Source organism: Desmodus rotundus, chromosome 2, assembly GCF_022682495.2.
Source record: "Desmodus rotundus isolate HL8 chromosome 2, HLdesRot8A.1, whole genome shotgun sequence".
Lineage (NCBI taxonomy): Eukaryota > Metazoa > Chordata > Mammalia > Chiroptera > Phyllostomidae > Desmodus > Desmodus rotundus.
The window spans coordinates 182,821,875-182,845,584 of NC_071388.1; the positions used below are offsets into that span (position 1 = coordinate 182,821,875).

Sequence of the window (23,710 nt, forward strand, 5' to 3'; positions counted from 1 at the left end):
CTGCAGCCCGCGAGCCAGGTGGTGCCGCCTCCGGGTCGCTGCCGCAGCCCCTGCCGTTCCACACCGGTGCGTGGAGGTGTCAGCAGGGGCGAAAGGCGGGAGATTTAAACCTAGCCACCTGGCGCAGCGGTGCGGCTGTCCGCGTCCACTGCCACCTCGCCCTCCGCTAGGTCGACGGGGTCCTGGCTCCCAGTGCGCGCTTCGCCGTTGAACAAATCCAGAATAGTCTCTGTTCCGCCTTTCCCGAACTCCTCTTAATGAAGTGACAGAGTGACAGGAACAGCACCAGGCCGGTCAGGGCGTCGGTAGAAGGACCTGTGCCAGACTGTGCGGGACATCTCTGAGGTGCAGGTACGTGGATGGAAGCCCTCCCTGCGCCGCCAGCCTCCCCCCCCCCTACCGCCCCCCTCGAAGCTGAAAGCTGAGCCCAGGCCCTTCCCGAATCCTCGGGAGCTTCTCAGTCCCGGTGCCAGGACGGGGGAGATGCTCACGTGCTATATTTAACTCTTGTTTTAAAGGTTTAAAGAAAGTTAAGTTAAAAACTGTTAATAACTGACTTTGAATGCGCAAAATTTATTGCCATATATGAGGCTTCAAGAGCAAAAGGTAAAGTTTGAGCCTAAAAACCTCATGGAAAAAAACATTGGAAATAGGCAAAAGAAGAACTACATTACTGGTGGAAAATAATTTAATTTCATACTGCTTTTTATTTATATTTATTTATTTATTTATTTATTTATTTATTTATTTAATGTTTTTAGGATTTCTTTGTTGTTAGTCTATTACAGTTGTCTGAATTTTTCCCCCTTTGGCCTCCTCTGCCCAGCCTACCCCCCTACCCACAGTCAGTCCCCACACCTTGTCCATGACCGTGGGCCATTTATAGGGGCTCTGTGACTAGTCCCTTCCCCTTCTTTCCACTGTTATTCCCCTTCCCGCTCCCTTCTTGCCACTGTCACTCTGTTCCATGTTTCCATGTCTCTGGCTCTCTTTTGCTCCTTAGTTTATTTTGTTCATTAGATCCCTCTTATAGCTGAGAACATACAGAATCTATCTTTTACCAAATGGCTTATTTCACTCCACATTATTACTCTCCAGTTCCATCCACGCTGTTGTGAAGGGTAGGAGCTCCTTTCTCTCTGCTGCGTAGAATTCCATTGTGTAAATGTACCATAGTTTTTTGATCTATTCATTTACTGATGGGCACTTAGGCTGTTTCTAGCACTTGGCTATTGTAAATCGTGCTGCTATGAACATTGGGGTGCATAGGGTCTTTTGGATTGGTGTTTCAGGATTCTTAGGATATAATCCCAGGAGTGGAATTGCTGGGTCAACAGGCAGTTCCATTTTAGTTTTCTGAGGAAATTCCATACTGTTTTCCACAGTGGCTGCACCAGTCTGCATTCCCACCAACAGTGCACTAGGGCCCCTTTTCTCCACATCCTCGCCGACCTTGTTTATTGATTTATGATGGCCATTCTGACTGGTGTGAGGTGGTATCTCCTTGTGATTTTAATTTGCATCTCTCTGATGGCTTGTGAAGCTGAGCAACTTTTCATATGTCCCTGGGCTCTCTGTATGTCCTCCTTGGAGAAGTGTCTGTTCAGATCCTTTGCCCATTTTTTAATTGGATTGTCTGTCTTCCTGGTGTTGAGTCATATGAGTTCTTTATATACTTTAGAGGTTAAACCCTTGCCTGATGTGTCATTGGCAAATATTTTATCCCATAGTCAGTCCCTCTTCATTTTAATAGGTCTCTTTAGTTGTGCAGATGCTTTAATTTGATGTAATCCCATTTATTTTTTCCTTTATTTCCCTGGCCCCAGGAGATATTGGCAAAAGTACTGCTATGTGGGATATCTAAAATTTTACTATGTTTTCATAGCTCAGATTTTTATGGTATCGCAACTTATATTTAAGTCTTTTATGCATTTTGAGTTTATTCTAGTGTATGGTGTAAGTTGGTGGTCTAGTTTTATTTTTTTGCATGTACGATTCTCCTAAAACCATTTGAATAGACTATTTTTATCCCATTGTATGCTTGTGCCCCCTTTGTCAAATATTAATTGACCATAAAGACACGGGTTTATTTCTGGGCTCTCCAGTCTGGTCCATTGATCTTTGTGCTTGTTCTTATGCCAGTACCAGGCTGTTTTTGATTACAGTGGTCTTGTAATACAGTTTGATATCAGGTATTGTGATCCCTTGTACCTTGTTCTTTCTCAAATTGCTGCAGCTATTTGGGGGTTGTTTATGGCTCCATATAAATTTTTGAAATGTTTGCTCTATATCTGTGAAATATGCCATTGGTACTTTAATAGGGATTGCATTGAATCTATAAATTGCTTTGGGTAGTATGGCCATTTTGATGTTAACTCTTCCAATCCATGAACATGATAAATGCTTCCATTTGTTGGTGTCTTCCTTAATTTCTTTCTTCAATGTTATGTAGTTTTCTGAGTACAGGTCTTTTTACCTCCTTGGTTAAGTTTATTCCTAGGTACTTCATTTTTCTTGTTGCTGTATCAAATGGGATTTTTTTCTGTTTCTGATATTTCATTGTTGGTGCACAAAAATGCCTTTGATTTCTGAATATTGACTTTGTATCCTGCTGTTTTGCCAAATTCACTTATTAGGTCTAGTAATTTTTTGGTGGAGTCTATAGAATTTTCAAAACACATTAATTTTTTTAGATGCTTTTTGAAACCACTAACTTTAAAGTTTCTCTGTCAGAAATGTAACAAACTGGACAAGCACTGTATTTTTAATAAATGCTTTTATACATTTCAAAAGCAAATCTTAATTCAAACCAATACCTTTAAAAAGAAATAAACTCAATTTAATTTCAAGAGCTTGCACAAGGTAGAGAATACAGGCCACATTTTATATTTTATAAATGCAAACTGTTATATAATAAATACAAAATAAAAAGATAGTAATAACTATTATCAAGGATGATCTGCATTGATGTAATGTGAATATTTTTTATCGATCACATTTATAGGAAGAATCTCTTGGTCAAACTTATTCACTTTCATGCCCCAACATGGGATGTGGTAGGTGAATATCTGTAGGAATACAATTTATTGTCTGCTCCTCCACTCAGAAGTAACTGCATAAAAGGAGAGAAAAAAAAAAAAACCACACAAACAGAAGACAGTTATTTCATATAATGGTAAACCTAATAATGGTGATTTTGATTACAGAGCAATTAAGATGAGCAGTTAACTTGCATTAAGAAATAATCACTTAAATGTACCGATACCTCAATTTTAATACTACATGATAATACAATATATTAAAACTTTTAAAGTGATCATTTAAATTTGATTAAGGTGTAATATGCTATTGTACTTTCTATGAAGCATTTCCTAAGAAATGTAATAAAAAGTCTGAAGTGTAATATATAGTTTTACTCATTTAAGAAAATTAAGTTTTTAAAGGACAGCACATTGTTTGCAGGTAAATGGATATTACAAATTATTCCAGTAAGCCCTAAGACCTATAGATTGGAAAAGAATTCTTAGGCAATAAGACCTTACGTATATACATAAACATTCAATTATAATTCTTTAAACACGTTTTAAGTCTAGGTTTATTACATAAGATTTTTCTAAACGGGAAATATCTTGATCTGTTTAGTCTAAAGTACCAAGTTTATGGACTTAAAACATTTCATTAAATGAAAAAAAAAGTTGCTTCAGAATTTTGTTAAAATACTCATGAGAAAAAAAAACTGTTGTCAAAATTTTCAAATTTTACTATACCTAGTATTAAAGAACAAATGTGTTTCTTCTTTGAATGAGATATGAGATTTTATGAATAATGTTAATGGAAACTTAGAATATAGAATTATAAATATCAGATGTATTAAAACTACTAACTCCGTAAACACAAACACCGTATTTAGTCTAATGTATTTTTTTCTTCACCAAATAAATTATAATGTCTTACCCCTGTGTCTGTCCAGTCTACACTCAGAACTTTGTCTTCATGAGCAGCCAAATCATAGAGAGGAGCCTTACAACTAAAAGATGAAAATGCTGACATGTTATATGCTTTTAATGGTATTAAAACAAACAAACAAACATATGAACAAAATCACCTATACTTTCCTGAAAACTTTAGAGTTCACCATCCTAGCCTCTTTAACACTTAGTATTAAAATTCTGGGTATTTAATTGACCGCCTCTCCTGATTTTCCTATATCATTAGCAAATGACCAAGATTTACTGCAACAAATATATTCAGGAAAAATGCTGTTTATTTATAAAAACTTATGTCTAGGTCCATTTTTACATTTCCTTGACTATTTCACTTTTACCCCCAAATCATGGTTTTATATACCCTTTATCTATCCATCTATATGCTGACAACTCCCAAATTTATGTATTAGCCAAACTTCTCCCCTGAGTTTGGTATATATATCCCAACTGGCTGATGGCAGACTGTCTTATGGGCACTACAAGTTTAAAACAACCAAAAGTTCTTGATTTCCCTTCATAAACTGCTTTTTCTACTCCTTCCCATTATAACAAGTGGCATCAATAATCATCACCCAATTGCTGAGTAGAAAATACAGGCATTATCCTAGATTCCTCTCTGTATGAGCCAATCCTGCCAAACAGCTATCTTCAAAATATACCTAAAATCCAACCAACCACTTATCTCTAATGCTACCCCCATAGTCCAAATCACCATTCTCTATCTCTTGAATTAGCCTCTCTGCTTTCATTCTTGCTCCCTTGCTCAAAAACCTCTAAAGCCTGCACACTTAGAATGACACCCAAATTCCTTACTGAGACCTACAAGGTCCTGCTCAATATAACCACTTCCTGCCTCATGTACTGCCATTCTCCTGATTACTCCATCAACACTGGCTCTCTTGCTATTTTGTCAATATGCACAGATTTTCCCCACCTTACCTACTTTCCCTCTGCTATGATCTGTGCAGGGCTCATACCTACACATTGTTTGATTCACTATTAGAATTCCACCTTCAAAGAGAGGCCTTCCCCAAAGATGTGTCCCTTTTGATATATTTATCATTTCATTTTTTCTGTATACAACAGGCAATTGATATATTTCTTTTGTGAATCATAAATAGGATTTACCTTCTTGTATCCCACAGCTTGACAATGTTATCTAAAGAACCTGAAATCAGCTGCTGTTCATGGGTAGGAGACCACTTTACTGCTGTGACCCAGCCAGTATGTGAGGTCAGGGACAGTGACACCAAAGAACCATCTGAACAAAATAAAAAAAGGTAACAATTATTGAATTTTAGAAGTAGGCAGAACAAATCTAAAAAAAAAAAAATATGTAGAGCCCTGGCTGGTGTGGCTCAGTGGACTGAGTGCCAGCTTGCAAACTGAAGGGTCGCTGGTTCAATTCCTAGTTCAACCCTGGCACATGCCTGGGCTGTGGGCCAGGTCCCCAGTAGGGGGTGTGTGAGAGGTAACCACACACTGCTTCTCTACCTCTCTTTCTCCCTCCCTTCCCCTCTTTAAATAAATAAATAAAATCTTTTTAAAAATGTAGAAAATTATCGTTTTATATGCATCTGTAGTGAGAAGAAAAAGTGATGGTATTTACATGTATTTTTCCTCCAGTGGTTTACATGACTCACCTTTAGTTCGGGGATCCCATAGTCTGATATGCCTATCTGTGCTTCCAGATGCTAAACGTTTACAAAGTGGAGAATAGGAAATACAATTAAATACTTTATTTCCTGTCTGTAAAAAAAAAAGGGAAAGGATAGTTAACCATAGTGGTTTAAAAAGTAATCACCTCTAGAAGCTTCTCACTGAAAAACTCAAAGTTAATCAGAGTACCACTGAATTTATGTCTTACCAAAGTTGACTTAAGACTGCCAGACTCCACATCCCACACTCTAATTGTGTGGTCCCAGGATGCACTGCAGATTTCTTCAGCATCTGACCATAGAACTGAGGAAATTGCTTCCTTGTGGCCAGAGAGAGTCACTATGGGTGTCTAGAAATGAAAGATACCCAAAAGGAAAAGCATTTTCAGTTCAGAGTAATTGAAACAGTAATAGAAGCTAGTACTTCTGAAGCCCATATTACAGATATTTTGTCATGTGCTTTGGCTTTCATATCCTGCCTGATTTCTTCTTTACCACAATCCTTCAAGACAGATACTTAATTTTGTAGATGGAGAGACTAAAGCTGAGAAAAATAACTTGCCCAAGATCATATAGCTTATAAAGGGCAGATTTAAATTCCAACTCAAATATTACTCCAAAGTTTGTAGTCTTTGCACTATATTCTACCACCTCCCCATCTATTCTACTTTTCATTTAAAAAAATATTTTACTTATTTATTTTTTAGAGAAAGGGGAAAGGAGGGAGAAAGAGGGGGAGAGAAACATCAATGTGTGGTTGTCTGTCACACACCCACAACTGGGGACCTGGCCAGCAACCCAGGCATGTGCCCTAGACTGGGAATTGAACCGGCAACCCTTTGGTTTATAGGCTGGCACTCAATCTAGAGAGTCACACTAGTCAGGGCTACTTTTCATTTTGAGGACTATTAATATTAACACTAACTTCTTTCAGTTGTCAAATATATTATATGTAGAAGATAACAGAAAAAGCTCTGGGTTACATCTAGGTTTGAGTCAAGGTGCTACCATTTTCTACATGACTCTTCCAAGTTAAATTAATCTAAATAGGTTATTCTTACCTCCTTTATTTCCCCAGCATCCAACCTGTAAATAAGGTCCATGGCTCATTAGCATTATAAAACCTCTACCCTCTTTCTCAAATTAAAATCCCCAAATTAGGTATAGTGTGTATCTTAAATATAAAGAACATGTGAAAGATAGAGAGGAAAAAAATTCTGAAATGAGACAGTCAGTTTAATTTTGTAACTTTGTTACATTTAGCCTCCTTCAATATTATTACCTCTTCTGTAATACCAGAGAGTTATACTGAATCAGAGATCAGCTAAGTTTTTTGGTATAGTCCAGAAAATACTTTTTTTAGCTTTTCCAGGTCACATATAATCTGTCTCATATTCTTGATTAGTCTTTAAAACCCCTTTAAAATCATTCTTAGTAGTACAAAAAAATAGGCCACAGCCAAATTGGCTGTTGGGTTATAGTTTGCTAACTCCTAGATCAAATGATCCCTAAGTTCTCTCTTTCCATCTCTAAAATTTTCCTGAATAAAGTAAGGGAACCTGATAAAAAAAGACTATCCACAAATTTGTATTGCAATTTTGTTTATGACTGTTAAACTAGAAACAACCCAAAGTAACCTTCACCTGGTGAATGATTAAATGAACTGTTGTATATCCATACAAAAGAGTACTCTACAGCTTTTAAAAGGAGTAAGTCATGATTTCCAAATACCTGAGTTTATCTAGATGCAAAGTCTGCATACTGTATGGTTCCATTTATATGATATTCTGGAAAAAGAAGTGACAGGAATGGAGGACAAATCAATGGTTGCAGGGGACAGAAGCAGAGGGAAAGGCTGACTATCAATGCACAAGAGTTTTAGGGGATGACAGACTGTTCTGTATCTTGATTATGTAGTTGCATATTCTTCACATTTATCAAAATTCAGAAGCTTTTTACCAAAGAGAGTAAATTTTTCTATACATAAATTTGTTTCTTTTTGAAGATAGAAAAGTTGCCCTGGCTGGGTGGCTCAGAAGGTTGGAGTGCTGTCCTGTACACCAAAAGGCTGGGTGTTAGATTCCTGGTCAGGGCACATGCCTAGGCTGCAAGTTTGATCCACAGTTGGGTCATGTACAGGAGGCAACCAATCAATGTTTCTCTCTCTTTCTCTCCCCTGACCCTTTCTTGTCTCTCGAAAATCAATAAACACATCCTGGGTATGGATTAAAAAAAAAATGAGATGATTAAAAAAAAAAAAAAAAAGATAGGAAAGTCAACTTTGGCACCGTTACTACAAACTCCAGTAAGATAGTACTGGAGTAAAAAAGCAATTTTGAGAGAAAAATGAGGAAAAAAACGTACTGTATGTTCATGTATGAAACAAATGACAAGTTAACTAATTAGCAGCACTCCACTCATATTAATACAAATCAGGTACCAGAAAGAGACAGAAAATTTTTGATATTTGTCTTATTTTAGTCTTGAAAATCCACCTTTCCCCCCCAAATTCTAGCACAATTTTTACTTCAAAGGATTCCAGCATAGTCTATGAGAAAGTGAATATATTGTGATTTCTCAAATAAAATGAACAATGGATGCAAGCTTATAAAAGTATCTATCTAAAAATAAGTTATCAGCAAGGTACTTAATGGGAGAAAATACTTATAATACATATATCCAACAAAGACTCTGAAACCCGAATACATAAAGAACTCCTACATAAAGAACAGATAAAGAATACATAAAGAACAAATCTGTAAGAAGATAGGCAACACTTTTAAAAAATGGGCTAAAAACACAAGCGGGCACTTCACAATTAGGAGTCAAAGGGCTGGGACTTAAATTCCACTACACGCCACCAGGAATAGACAAAATGATATACTAAGTTAAACATGTTATGTGGTAAAATAAAATCAGTTGGTATTAAAAAATTGACCAGTACTGGTAAGGACGTGGAGTAACACTAAATCTCATACCCTGGCAGTGAAAGTATAAACTGATACAGTTTGAAAAACTATTTGGCAGTATCTAACATTCAAAAACCTGAACATGTTCATACCCTGTGATCCAGCCATTCCACATATGCAGAATGACTGCACATGTACACCAAAAGACAAGTGTAAGAATTTTCTTAGCAACTTTATTTGTGGTGGCCAAAACTGGAAACCTAGATGTCTATCAAAAGAATGAATAAATTCTGGTATAGCTATGTAAAGGAATACTATACATTATTAAAATTCACTGATCTATACATTTAAACATATGCATGCCAAACTTCAATTAAAAAAAAGGTAGTCCTGGCTGTTTTGGCTCAGTGGATTGAGTGCTTGACCTGTGAACCAAAGGGTCATCAGTTCAATTCCTAGTCAGGTCACATGCTTGGGTTGCAGGCCAGATCCACAGTTCGGGGCACACGAGAGGCAACTACACATCAATGTTTCTCTCCCTCTCTTTCTCCCTCCCATCCCCTCTCTAAAAATAAATAAATAAAATATTTAAAAATAAAGTAAGTTTCCTTTCTTTAAAAATAAGTAGAAGAAAAGCTACCTTCTATGTGAAGAATGTTTATAATTCAAGAAATAAAAAAATAGAAATAATACTATAATCAAATATATTCTTCACAGGCTGATCAGGGATATGCATCAATAAATCACAACTGACACAATATCCAAACTGGCAAGACACTTAAAGTTCTAATTTGTCTTACCAGATGAAGTGATAAATAAGCTGAGTTGCTGCCAGATTGTTCCTCTTGCAATTCAGCAGTCCATGTTTAAAATGTATTATAGATCACTACTTTCAGTTGGAACCAGCAAGTGCTACTGTTCATTGCATTTTGTGAGTTTGATGAATCATTTATGATCACACTTTACTCTTTTCAATGATTTTTATAAGACATCTTATTAGTGATTATAAGAAATAATGTGTGCTTCATTTACTACACATTCATCACAGCTGTGAGAAAATGAATGGAAAATGTTTTTCTAAACCTGACTCAGTATTGTCCTTCACATTAAGTATATTAATGCAGGTCGGATCATATTATGACAAATACCTCCCTAACTTAACAGAATAAGAATATGGATGAAATTTCTCATTTTGATTTAATTGAATCTAGTTGCTAAATGACAGAATCAAAACCTCAATTCACCTCCTGGTTTCTAGTAATTTAGAAGATACCTTGAGCATCCCTCAGTGAGAATTACATCCTCAGAGTATGAGACAATCATGATTAAACAGGTAATGAGATGCTTCACTTTAGTGCAAGCTTTGGAAAAGATCCTACTTCAAAATATACCATGAGATTAAATGTAATAGCTAAATAATCAACCTACCAATTGGTAAGCCCAACTCAATGCTACTACAGTCAGTGACTCAGATAAATGCAGCTGGAGTATTTCTAATAAATAGTTACAAATCCACTGAAAGAGAGCTTAATTATGGCTGAAGCAGCAAAGAGAGACAAAGGGAAATTTAAACAGAAAAAATTATATTAAGTTACTGGGTATCTGTCAATACAGACTTAAGCCAAGTATAGCAGTTCTCACAAATACTTACCCTTGTTAGTCCCAATTGCTCTGTTTTCTGTTTCTTTCTTGGTCGATTTGTGGGTTCCTCCATTTCTTCTTCTTCATCTGTAGGGACTGAATCATAGAGAATTAGAGGTGATAATTTAAAAATTTATGGTAAACATTAATTGCAAACAGTCTCAAAGAATTTTTACATTTCTGAGTATACACTTTCTCCACATTATCTTAATTGGCTAGGGAATAGACAGATATTCCTACTTATTTTGGTTAAAGAAAATTATACATAAAAACAATACCTGTGTCACCAATCTTCCAAAAGGATAAAGTAAAAAGTACATTAAAATCCTAGAACTTAACCAGTTTGATATCTTGCTATGTCTAAGATTATTATAAATATTCATTACTTTACTGTATTTATGAAAATTGCTTACTAATAGTTGTAGGAGAGTTCTGACCGTACTGCATTTACATGAAGGTAATGCCACAAGATAAACACATTAAAAGGACATACATTCCAGCCATGTGTATTATTATTGTACTTTTTTAACAATGAATTTAAGTGTTTTATAGATATCTTTGATTTTTAAAAAATATTTGTTACACGTCATTTGGCCAGGTAGCAAACCCCAGATGGAAAACCACGTATTTCATGTTTTATAACTATATTTTATGAATCTTAAAGTTTTTTCCAAATTATACTATTAAGTGCCTTAAGGGTAACAACTTATATATACATATCTTATTTACCTAGAACTAGCAAAAAATAAAATATTCGATAATGGGGAAATTTTCTAAACAAACCACTTTCTGCTTCAAAACTGTTTAAGCTTTTTTGGAATATCTACTAAATGGATTATATATTTCCTGCCATCTTATACATAGTTATATCAAACTCTTTAAGCTTCTCCTGTTCCCCCAACTCTACTTTGTAAACTATATTTTGGGTATTATGCTGTAACATAGCAATTACCTCAGAAGTATCAGAGGTATTCTGATCTGTTTACCTGTACAATAAATAGTTCTAGACTACTACTTTTAAAATTTAAATAATCTGTGAGTTTTCCCCCATCTTTTCTCCTTTCAGGGTCTTCTTGTTCCTATGAAGGCACCTTCCTCTGAGAGTCCTCCTTCCCTCTCTTCCTCCTCCTCTACTTGTTCCTTCTAATCTATTGTTTTCAAAGTAAGAAGTTTGATAAAACTCTATTTAAAGTTTATTTGGTTTTATTTTTTTTAAAGCAAACCAGCTTAACGAAGAAAATTTCTCTAGTAGTAAAGTATATTGAAATTACTCAGAAGGTGTTTTTATTTCCAGGTTCCTGAATGAGGGAACTCAAGGCAGTTGTGTCCCACTGCACCAAACATGTTGCTGACACTTGCAGCCACTCAGTGACACTGTCCAGTAAGTAAAGGGATGATGGGGTACAAAAACATTTTGAAACACAGAGAAACACGCTAATTTTTCTCTACTATGCTCCTTTGTATCCTACAAAGCCCTGGTCCATTTTTATGGTAAAATACACGTTAAGAAGAACTCTTTCACTGAAATTCTTAAAATATCATTAATCAAAGGAAAAGAAGGATTTGATGTACCTGTAGACCAGATCTTCAGCATCTTATCCCAGGAGCCACTGCAAAACTAAACCGATATATATGAAGGGAAAAAGAGTTTATAATTATAATCCATGTTATCTGCCCTTTTTTTTCTATTTACCTTAAAACCTTCACTTTGCTCTGAAATCCTAACTACTATGGTATCATCTGCCTGACTTCCTAGTCTCCTGAAAGTTGTACCTTCAATTTCGAGCAACTGAAGAAGCTGCCATTCTTACCTAGCCCAGTGCCCTGGCGATGGTTGCTTAGATAAGGGTGGACAACTGACCTCCACTATGCCTACAGATTTTTATCCTTCAGGACTTTTTTTCTGAAAGCTTGTATTCCAAAGAGTGTAGTTAGTCTTTTTCCAGGGATAGCTGATACAAGATGTAAAACCTGAGAATACTGAAGGCCAGGTTTTACTGCCATGTGGAAAATGCCAGTTTAAGGTAAGAGAGAATAAAGTCAACTTGGGGAGACGAAAGGGAGGGGAGGTACCGGTCATATTCAAGCCTCCACTCCTTGGTTCCTGAGACCCAACTGCATCATCACCCTGCTCATAATGTGGTTGTTTATTTTGCCCTTGGATCTCATGATCTTTAAGATGAAAAAATTCCAGATGAGCTCCTGTCTTTTATAGCCAACAACGAAGTACAATTATTTACTTAAGTTTGGACTTGACGCCATGTAAACCTTCTTGATGGTTCAAATATGAACAATCATAAATCTTTAATATATTAACTGGCAAATAATGCTGAAGAAAAACTCATAAATTCAGAAGGTTTATTTAAATGTGGCATACGGAACTTTCAAATGGTAAGAGAGTTTGTCATCCTTCTTAAGTCAATGCAGTATGGCCTTCAGGTTTATTTCTTTTTAACTAATCTTTACTCATTTTGTCATGATAAAGAGATCAGCAAGAATAGTAAAACAACCTCTAGTAACACTAACGTTAGTGTATGCTACAGCTTATTAGTTGTTCAATTAGATATTTTCAACTAGTAACAGCACTGTGAGTAGCTGAAAGATTTAAAATGTCATTATTATTTAAGGTTACATAAATAAATAGCTTGTTTACCTGAATTCTTAAAACTTCTGCAGTTTAGATACAATTCTAAACCAGAGATACACTGATACTGAAGAAGTCAATTTTTGCATCTTTTATCATATGAGTTTTACTTTTTGGTTTGAAATCATATTCTTTAGTCACCAATTGTTATGAAAGTAGGCCAATCATAATGAATATATGCAGGAATTTTTTTTTTGCATCAATTCAAAGTCTAAACACAGTACTGCTAACACTACAGCTACTTACTTTAGTTCCTGTGCTATCAACAGCTATAGAATCCACACTTCCAGCGTGACCTCTGCAGCAGTGTAGGGCTTTCACTTTGTTTCTCTCTACATTCCACTCCCATAAGAGAATAGTCTGATCCATAGAGGCACTCAGTAGTAGGCAAGACAAGTTGTCTGAAGAAAGGAGAGCACAGTAAGAAACAAGTTAAATTTAAAATACACTGTGTTCTGAAACCAAAGAATTCAATACGTTGTTGAGGAAAAACATTAAAAAGATAAAAATATCAAAAGATCATTTTGTCCAGCTTTGAAAAAGAAGCTAACTTATGGTAAAAAATATTATGAAAGAAATGAGTTTAAGCCCTGGCTGGGTAGCTCAGTTGGTTAGAGTACTGTCCCAATATGCCAAGGTTGTGGGTTTGATCTCTGGTCAGGGCACATGTAAGAAACCACCAGTGAATACATAAATAAGTGGAATAACAAATCACTATTTCGCTCTCTCTTGTAAAAATTTTAAAAATGAAATGAGTTTAACACAATCTTTACTTGAAAATATATATTATCTGACATATTTTTAGTAAGGATTCACTTCCATTAACATGAATTGTTTATATAATCCTTTTCTTCTTGAACACTGCATTTTTCAAATATCTCACAATAACTGAGGCAGGAGACATTTCCTACCCTGTCCATATTCTATCCCAGCACTGAAAATGGCGTACTTCCAATCCCTATCCAGGATTCCTCAGTTTAGGGAGAGTCCTTACCTTTTTTCACCCAGGCCACATCTTTTACAACATCTGTATGTCCCACAATTGTCATTATTGACTTTCCTTCCAAGGACCATATCCGAGAAGTCTTATCATAAGAACCAGTCAAGATCCTGCAAGGAGGAAAAAAATCCTATGAAATACAAAAAGCAGCTTTTTCAAACCCTGAAATCAGTTATATTTCTAAGGTAAGGACAAAGTCAACCTTGAGGATAATTCTTTTAAACTCTCCTTTAATATGAAGATTAAGATTTCAAAACATACTAGAGTAGATCAGAAGGTGTTACATTCAGCTTTTCCTGACCTGCTAAAAATAAAACCGACAAATTCTACATTTCATTTTTACTATTGTAAATACAACTCTCGGGAAAGCTAAGTAAGTTGGCTGTACTCTGCATTTAACTAATGAAAACCATTAAATAGAAAAACAGTAAAACCACTTAAAATAAAACCAGTAAAAACATTAACTTTGTATAATAACCCCAGGGAGACATTCTGTGAATGTAAGCTACGACTATACACCACTCTTGAGGTGTTTTTTCACAAGTAAGGCCAGGGTGGGGTTTCCTCTGAGCCATATAAACTTCTTCATTCCAGTTTGCCCATTTTAACTCTAAAATAGCATGACCTGCATCTTCATCATATCAGGCCAGGAGATATATGACTATAAAAATAATTTTCCTCCTCTATGAAACAAATTATATCCTCGGTCTTAAAAGCAACATACTCAAATCATATAAATGCCCTGACATCTGACCTATCCAGAATACAAATCTCACTACATCTTCACGAAGAAAACAAAACTTACTCACAAATGTTTCTTCTTGACTTGCAGTAAATGTAAAGATCTTTGGTATGGTCACTGATACATATATCACGAATTACATTTATAGAGAACAGAGAATTCAGAGGAGAATATTCCCACCAGGCACTTATAAAGACTGATGGGGGTGGTATGAGAAGGATACAAGAACATTCATCTGGCAATACCATTCCTCTGCCCCTTTGATTGAACTGATCCAGTCATCATGGAATAAGCATTGTTCTGGCTGAGGTGCAGTATACTTCTCCACATATTCTAGTTCCACAACCTCTTCCTAGTCACAGAGAGAAACCAGAAATCAATCAGGCGGGGTAGTCTTAAAATGGTACATTATGAAGATACAGAACCCCAGTTTAATCATCTCTGGTATGTCTGCCCCCTTCATAACCCAAAAAATTTGGAGCCATACAAAAGGTGAAAAACTTTATTTGATCTGACAGTATGCTATAAGTAACATTAAGAAATGTTACTGATGTTGGAAATCTTACGCTAAAAGTGAGGAAAAAAGGAATATAAGAAAAATTAAATTATAAAATCACAAAAGCATATTGTTAAATGGGTACAGAGCTTCTGTTTAGGATGATGAGAAAGTTCTGAAAATGGATAGGGTGATGGTTGCATAACATTGTGAAGGTAGTTAATGCCACTGAATTGTATATTTAAAAATAGTTAAAATGATAAATTTTATGTATTGGGTTGGTCAAAAAGTTCAGTTTTCCCCCGTAAGATGGCTCTAATAGTGCTTAGTTGTCTTTAGCTTCATTCGAAGCAATTCTGTTATTGTATTGTGACAGCTGTCATATCAGCATGCATTTAGAAAAAACTTAACCAAAACTAGTGAATTTTTGTGTAACCATTTTAATGTTGAACATGGAAGAAAATAAGCAACATTTTCGGCATATTATGCTTTATTATTTCAAGAAAGGTAAAAATGCAACTGAAACACAAAAAAAAGATTTGTGCAGTGTATGAAGAAGATGCTGTAACTGATGCAATGTGTCAAAAGTGGTTTGCCAAGTTTTGTGCTGGAGATTTTTCACTGGATGATGCTCCACGGATGGGTAGACCAGTTGAAGATGACAGCAGTTAAGACACTGAGAACAATCAACATTATACCACATGGGAGAGAGCCAACATACTCCGAATACCCAAATCAGTAAAGTTATTGGTAAAAATGAAAAATGTGTCTTTTACAGAAAAAACCATATGCACTTTTTGGCCAACCCAATATAAAAGTAAACTTTGAAAATTAGAGGAAAGGGAGAAAAATCATTCTAAATCATAGTAATGTAACCTGTAAGTTGTTACATGTGCACAATCACTTTATACACCTTTATGCATAGTAAACACGTATTTGCTATTCCCTTTCTTGACAGTTCGCCACAAGTATGAAGGTATCTTTCCATATTCATTCTTCTGTTATAGTCTCAGAAGAGAGGCTACTGAAGATTCTGGCTGATTCTAAATGAAGTTTACCTACATTACCGGATAATAAGTAAAACAGAGCAGGTAGCATTTGAACTTACAGATGAGATGTTTTCCAGTTCCATATGTTTGACCAAGGGCATTCGCAGAAACTGGCCTTTGATAAGGAAGTCAAACTCCACATATTTGTGGACCTCTAAAGAAAATATATAATGAAATTATCACTCTTAGGACCTGAAGTGGTATTGACAGAGGTATGTAAGAGACCCCAAAACAAACAGATTCCTATTATCCCAGTGTGGCCTCTGAATTTCTCCATGGCATAATCAGGCCACGTGTCCCTGTATAATAGGTGATTTTAAAGAACAGAAATAGTTCATTCTGTTGGTAAAATTGTTCTGTTATTCTTGGTGGTATACTTATTTTGGTTTTTAAAAAACATTTTAGTCTGTGAAAATTTCAAACATATATAAAGTAGAAATAACATATGAATCTCCATTCCCATCGTGCACTTTGGCAATTACCAACTCACGGACAATCATCTATATTTCTCCCTCTACACACCCATTGCTTTATTTTAAAGCAAACTTCAGATATGGTATCATTTCATCTGTAAATCTTTAGTATGTACCTTTGTACTACAAAAATTTTTAAGGTCATGTTAAAATATTCTATAATTATTCCTTTGAGTATCAAATAGTCAATGTTCATGTTTCCTTATTTCATAAATATTTTTACAGTATAAGCTTTTTAGACTCAGCATCCAAAATACACAAATTATATTTGATTAATATATTTTATAGCAATAATCTTTAAGAGTCCTTATTTCCCTGGCCATTCATTTATCTGTTGAAGAAACTGGGTCATCTGTCTTTCAATATTTCTTACATCTGGTTTGGGTTGATTACATTTGTGAGGTGTCATTTAACATGTTCCTCTACCACCTATATATCCTATACACGAGGCAGACCTAAACAATTTTGATAAGATTTCAGATTTGCTCTTTTTATGATATTGCAATCACCTCTGGGCTTGGATGATGTCAGTATGATCCCACCCATCATGTTCCCTATCAACCTTTTACCTAATTAATGATTTTAGCAGCTACTGAAAATCACTACTTAAGTCCATTACTTCATTTGGAGTTACAATATGCTCAAAATTCTTTATTATTTTGCACTTATTACAGATAATCCTTCTAAAAGAACTCCCTCACTGACTATTTGGATTGTTACTTTTTAAAAATCTGAAATCTGCCCTTGGCCCATATGGTCTGGTTGGTTGGAGTGTCATCCCATGGACAGAAGGGTCATGTGTTCCATTCCCAGTAAAGGTACATACTTAGGTCCCTGATCTAGGTGCCTACAGGAGGCAACCAATCAATGTTTCTCTCCACCCCACTCCTCCCCATCTCTTCTCCTCTCCAGCATGCCCTCAGGTAAGGATAAGAAAAAAAAAAAAAATAGCCCTGGCCAGGTGGCTCAGTTGGTTGGAGCACCCTCCTTACACCAAAAGCTTCCAGGCTGGATTCCTGGTCAAGGCACATAACTAGGTTTTGTTTCCATCCCTGGTTGGGGTGCAAGTAGGAGGCAACCAATCGATGTTTCTCTCTGACATTGATTATTTCTCTCCCCCTCCCTTCCTCTCTCTCTAAAATCAATAAAAGTATATCCTCAGATGAGGGATCAAACCCTCGACCTAGGTATGTGCCCTGACCAGGAATCAAACCTGAAACCTTTCGGTGTATGGGACAATGCTCCAACCAACTGAGCCATCTTGGAAGGGCATGATTTTACTTTTAAAAAAACATCTTATTATAAAAAATTTTAAACATATGCAAAAATAGAGGATAAACTTTATAATAAACCTTCATATACCTATCATGCAACTCAAATTATCAATTTATGGCCAATCTTGTTTAATCAATATTTTTGTACAAACTGCTTATATTGATTTTATGGGCTAATAACTTATATTCACACTTAGCATATGTTTCCTATTTGTATCTTGATAAATGTTTTACTTGATACTCTTACATGTTTGTTTTATCCATTTTATGAATCCCAAATAGTTAAAAAATATCAGTATTAATGTTGGCATTTGTTAATCTGCTTCCCAACTCAGTCAGCCCTCTTCAACGCAGCCACAATGTTTTGATTACCTCTACATCACAAACATTACACTAAAATCTTTACTCCTAAATCTCAACAGTCTTAAAAACAGATTAAACTGAAATATTATTTCCCAAATATTTTTATATCAAAGCAGGAAAACCCACGTTACAATTTATAAATTCTACCATTATAAAATGTATACAGTATTATAACATAAGGCCAAAAAAGGAAATAACATTAAAATGTGATGGAATTGCCCTGGCTGGTGTATCTCAGTGGATTGGGCGTGGGCTGGGAACCAAAGGGTTGCCAGTTCAATTCCCAGTCAGGGCACATGCCTGGGTTTGCAGGTCAGGTTCCCAGTAGGGGGGTGCGCAAGAGGCAACCACACACTGATGTTTCTCTCCCTCTCCTCTCCTTCCCTTCCCCTCTCTAAAAATAAATAAATAAAATCTTAAAATAAAATAAAATGTGATGGAATTTATTGTAGCTAGTCATACTGTGCCCCGTCCTAACTTTTCAGAACATATATACTCACCATTTTTGGCCTCCAGCAATTTATTAATAATGTTACTAAGGTCAGCAATTTCAGAAGCTGCAGGGATTGAGAAGGGAACATCATCTACTGCATATCTATAAAAAAGAAATGACACATCAAGATTAAGTCCACAGATTATTTTAACAAATGTGCATTTATTCATTCAACAAACATTTACTCAGTATTGAATACATGTCATTTTGCTACATGGGGTTAACAAAATGAATTAAGATGTGGTCTGTGTTCTCTGAAAGGGTTAATATCTGGTACCCAAATACAATGAAACTATGTAAGAATGGTGTCATATACAACATATAAAATGGCAAAACAAAGAAGCCATAGGTCATTTCAGCTAGAGAAAAGGAGGATCAAAGAGCAGAGTCTGAAAGGATACAGAGTGAAACAGGGATAGATAAAAAGCAGGAGTGCAGGGAGAGCAGATAAACAATAGCTAAGAGTTATTAAATTGCCCACCCAGACTATTCCAGTAAGTGTGATAACTAGTGACCAAAGAAAAGACAGGTTAAGTGTCAGTGGGAATGTGGAGAAATTAAAACCTTATTCACTGTTGGTGGGAAATGTAAAATGGTGCAGCAGCTTTGGAAACATCTTGCAGCGCCTCAAAAAGTTAGTGGTGAACATGCACTTACATTTGACCCACCAACTCCACTCCTAAGTATATACCCTCATAAGAGAAATGAAAATATATGTACACACAAATACTTGTATACAAATGTTCACACCATCACTATTCATAATAGCTAAAAGGCAGAAACAACTCAAATGACCATCAACTGAACAATGGAAACAAAATGTGGTATTATCCATAGAATAGAATATTATTTGGCCACAAAAAGGAATGAAGTACTGATACATGCTACAACATGGAAGACTGGTCAAGCCAGTCACCAAAGACCACAAGTTATACAGTTCCACTTTAAGAGATGTCCAGAATACACAAATCTCTATAGAGACAGAAAGTAGATTAAACAATTGACTAGGGCTGGGGGAGTGGAAGGACTGGGTAGTGAAAAATGTTCTAAAATTTACTGTAGTGATGGTTGTATAGTCCTGCAAAACCAGTGAATTGAACACTTTAAATGCATGAATTCTGTTGTATGTGAAGTACATCTCAAAGTTTTTATCAAAAAAGTAAAAGGACAATTAATGAAACAAGAAATCTCCATAAGGCCAAATTTAAGGCTGCATTTGTGGGGAATGGAAGTTTCCAAAGATGTTAAGGTAGAATCTACAGGGCTGCAGTAAGCCTCTTTTTGCGACAATGGGGAGGGGGGAGAGGAGGAGCTTCAGAGCTTGTCAAAAAGTAAATTCTAAACAAGGAGGTCTGGGGTAGAGGCTGAGATTCTGCTTTTCCTAACAAGCTCCCAAGTTATGCTGATGATGATGGTTCTCAAACTACACTTTGAGTAGTAAGGCTATAGGTATATATTTATCATGCCAAAAGTAGTAAGCAGTTACTTAGGCTTTCAAAAAGGTAACAAAACATAGAAATTAAAATTTTTCATTCTTCCTTTCTTACTCACCATGTTGGTCAGTAAAATGGGGGTGGGGTAGGAGGAGTAGCATAATTCACATGCACATATTGAATATACATAGAATATATGTAAATTATATACTTATAGGTGAATAAAATGATTTTACCACTTCATTTGATCAGAACATATTACATATTTTTTGAGAATACACACAAACATACACACACACACACACACACACGACATGAGTTTATCTCAGGGGTTAAAATACAGTGGTCTATTTATTTCTTAAGACTTCACGTGAATCAATAATAATAAAAATTTCAATTAGAAAAGGTACAGTGGCTATACTATTGCATCACCACATTACTTGATAAGTGTTGAGACTTAAGTATATACATTCACGTACACTGATAATACAATTTATGCATGCTGAAGGCAACAATACGAGGAGTGACTATGATTTACCAGGTCAACTCATAAAACTACAAACACCCCATGAGGCAGAATGTAATTAGGTTTCAAATGAATGCTACAGACCTGGGGACTATTGTTGAAAATGTTTATACATTATGTGTACACACAGAGCTATATACCTCGTATATACAAATACGTATACCTGTATATGTACACACACACACACACAAATCTGTAACTGTTTTGACTTCATACTCCTATCAAAAAACAGTTCTACCAACCCCTTCTTCAGAGCTCCACTTTCTAGCCTAGTGTAGGAAATCACCGTCTACCATCGACTTAAGAAAATGAAGTCGTTTCAGAAACAAACACCACTAGCTGCCCGTAACGACTTGGTCCATTGTTCAATTACATAATGTGCTTCACTCAAAAAGCTAGCCTGAAGCCCTCCGGCTCCTCTGCATTCACAGCTTAAATTGTGTAGTCTGAAAAGTCCGACAGTTAGGGAGGTGATATTAGAGGTTGGACCCTGAGAAATCCTCTAGGTACCACTTCCGCTTGAGCGTAAAATAGGCCGAAAAAGAAAAAGAAGGGTTGTGTAAAAGTGAATACGGCAAAGACAGGGATCCACAACGTTATACCGAAGGGGTCCCTGATACGGGAGAGGAGGAGCTTACTTACTTCTTGTTGTCAGTGAAGAAGCGCGTCTGGAGCTGAGCCATCGCGGGAAGTAGGCACAAAACTCGCCTACAGAAACGTATGGGATAACAGACAACGCGCGCTCTGGTCCCTTCGGACTACAAAGAAAAGCAGCTCTAAATTAGACTGCACAGGGAAACAGAAACGGCAGTCCAGGGCTGGAATCCCTCCTTCTTCCCTCCGACCTCCCCAGTGCGAAGAGAACACGAGGTGGCACTTCCACAGACGCCCAGCCCACAAACATCAACTACCTACTCCTAGATTTAGGAATCATCGATTTGGAAAGCAACGTCTTAAAGATGGCGTGTCCCTTTAACCTTTCTGTTTCTTTTCATATGTTTAAGCCTGGGATCGAATACGAAAATACAGAAAGACCAATTTAAGCCTGATTTTTCTCTCGCTCTTCCTTTTTTTAAAATGTTAAAGTCTATCTTTAGACCCGATACTTGAAGCTCAGCTCCTAAATAATACAAGCCCCAGAAAGCAGCGCTTCTCGGACGCTATAAACACTGGGAACTGTAGTCTCTTTTGCCACGCTGTTTTCAGGATATCTTATCTGCATTAAACCATCCCGATTCCAGCCAGATATTCATTAAATTTCTTCTCTCTTCAGCTTTAACTTACGAACACCGTTCCGGGTTTATTTTATCACGCATACTCACAAGCAGAACCTCACTCTCCCGAGATTCTTCGTGGGGGGTCTCCCTTCTAGCTTCACGCTTTGAACCCACGGGAGAAGCGGGGGCGGGGGGGGGGGGATCCCGAATCAAAATGGGAACTAACAACGGTGGCCGACAGTGGTCTTATCTCAAGGAACCGCGCTGCGCGATCTCGGAGGGGATGCGCCTGCGCACTGTGCTGGTCTCCATGGCGGGGCCTCGGAGCCAAGACGAGGTTGAGTAGACTCGTTTTGAATTTTCTCCCCTCTGCTCCAGCACTTTGTGGACTTCCCTTATCTCCCTGTAGAGCTCTCGGCGGCAGCGGGACTAGGGTAGTCGGAGGTTTGGCAGCGCTGTCTGCGCCGACGGACCGGACGCTATCTCTCAACACCCCTTTATTCCTCTTGCCTCCTCCTCCTCCCATCACCTCCTGACCCGCCGGTCCCTAAGCAACCGCCCGCCGCCGGCCCCCGCCCCCAGCTGCAGTTGGGCCCTGGTGGCGCCGTCTGCACCCCGTCTCGGGTCCTTTCTGGGGCCTTACCTGACAAGGCCTATGCCTCTTTGCCCCCGACGGGGCTCGCGTGTCCCGGAGAGGCAGTCAGCAAAATGTGGAGGTTAGGTGTCTTGAGGAGGGTCGCTGAGCCCCGCGGCGGAGAAGGAGCTGGACCCCTTGGGCAGGGAAGCCCGGAGTGCGGTTTTTCGCGCTGCTCCGCATCTCTTTTTTTACGTTCCCTGCTCTTTAGGAGCCCCTTTGAATATTTAGAACAGGGAATGCGTACTCGCACACCACCTCCTCCGCTTTTTGACTTTTTGGGGTCTTGAAGTTACTCAAAGGCGTATGTCTTACTCTCGATGACCGACAATTATTGTAATTACGTTTAGTTGTTTTTCTGAGGGAGGATGGAGAGATGCTATCCAGATTTCAGAGTCATTTTTTAAGGCGTTCACCAAAAAAGCTCCAAGAGGGGGACTTCAAGAGACAGCAGTTTAGAATCAGGCAGAACTGGATTGCAAAATTTGTGGGCGGAGCGGTATGTGTACAGGTGAAGACAACTAAAGCTTTCCTTTTTTTTTTTTTTTTTTTTTTTAAACAAGTTGCTTAAAGATGTACTTTAATTAGGCAGACACCCGATATTTCAATCAACCATAGAATATGAGAAGTGATTTAAACAACTGTAAGCGAATACCAATCTTTTATCAGAGAGAAATGATGATGAGACTAGGACTATTTTCAATTTTTAGAACTCGTGTCCTGGACCCAAATGCCTGGGTTCCAGTACTGCCTCTCCTACCTACGGGGTGGGCAAAAGTAGGTTTACAGTTGTGAGTACATGAAACAGAGTTAATAAAGCTGTTGTGATAATCATTACCTGCATGTCTTTTTCCTTACTAACAATTGTAAACCTACTTTTGCCAGCCCCCTCTATTAACCTCTCTGTGCCACCGTTGGGTCAGTGTGAGAGTTAAATACCACCTAGTAGATGTTAGCTATTATTACTATTATTGTCATTTAGATGTCAATTAAACTGGCTTTGCCAGTGTGATCAAATAAGGAAGAATAGTCTCATGGTTAGAGGAATAAAATTATAAAACCTCTGTGCTGAAATCCTAAGAAAGGACTGGGCTGGCAAATAAAGGTGGTGGTCATTTAACCATGTGATTCATTGCAATGGTGAGAATTGCATTTATTAAGGAAGTTAGACC

General features: G+C 37.1%; 2 protein-coding genes across 8 annotated transcripts in view; one reads left to right on the plus strand and one right to left on the minus strand.

Annotated features, from left to right (window-relative positions):
• Positions 1-2,670: 2,670 nt before the first annotated feature.
• On the minus strand, positions 2,671-22,981 carry WDR12 (WD repeat domain 12). 3 transcript variants are annotated; one of them, XM_045198207.3, is made up of 14 exons: positions 22,548-22,981; positions 21,330-21,445; positions 18,736-18,830; positions 16,185-16,279; positions 14,826-14,932; positions 13,833-13,948; positions 13,085-13,239; positions 11,767-11,812; positions 10,205-10,290; positions 5,854-5,994; positions 5,630-5,735; positions 5,115-5,247; positions 3,955-4,027; positions 2,671-3,112 (listed from the first exon to the last, which is right to left on the minus strand). In XM_045198207.3, exons 2-14 carry the CDS (start codon positions 21,368-21,370, stop codon positions 3,035-3,037), a joined length of 1,272 nt encoding a protein of 423 aa, XP_045054142.1. In that variant the 5' UTR covers positions 21,371-21,445; positions 22,548-22,981; the 3' UTR covers positions 2,671-3,034. The 3 variants fall into 3 exon arrangements, with proteins under 3 accessions (XP_045054142.1, XP_045054141.1, XP_024419637.1); XM_045198206.3 differs by lacking the exon at positions 22,548-22,981 and adding an exon at positions 22,131-22,417; XM_024563869.4 differs by lacking the exon at positions 22,548-22,981 and adding an exon at positions 22,010-22,079 and having other exon boundaries at positions 2,672-3,112.
• The window catches only part of CARF (calcium responsive transcription factor), a 50,998-nt gene continuing 49,446 nt past the window's right edge, over positions 22,159-23,710 (plus strand). For all 5 annotated transcript variants that reach the window (XR_011650900.1, XR_011650899.1, XR_011650901.1 and 2 more), the window contains exon 1: positions 22,159-22,241. The gene's annotated coding sequence lies outside the window, so the exon portion shown is untranslated. The remainder of the gene's footprint in view (positions 22,242-23,710) is intronic.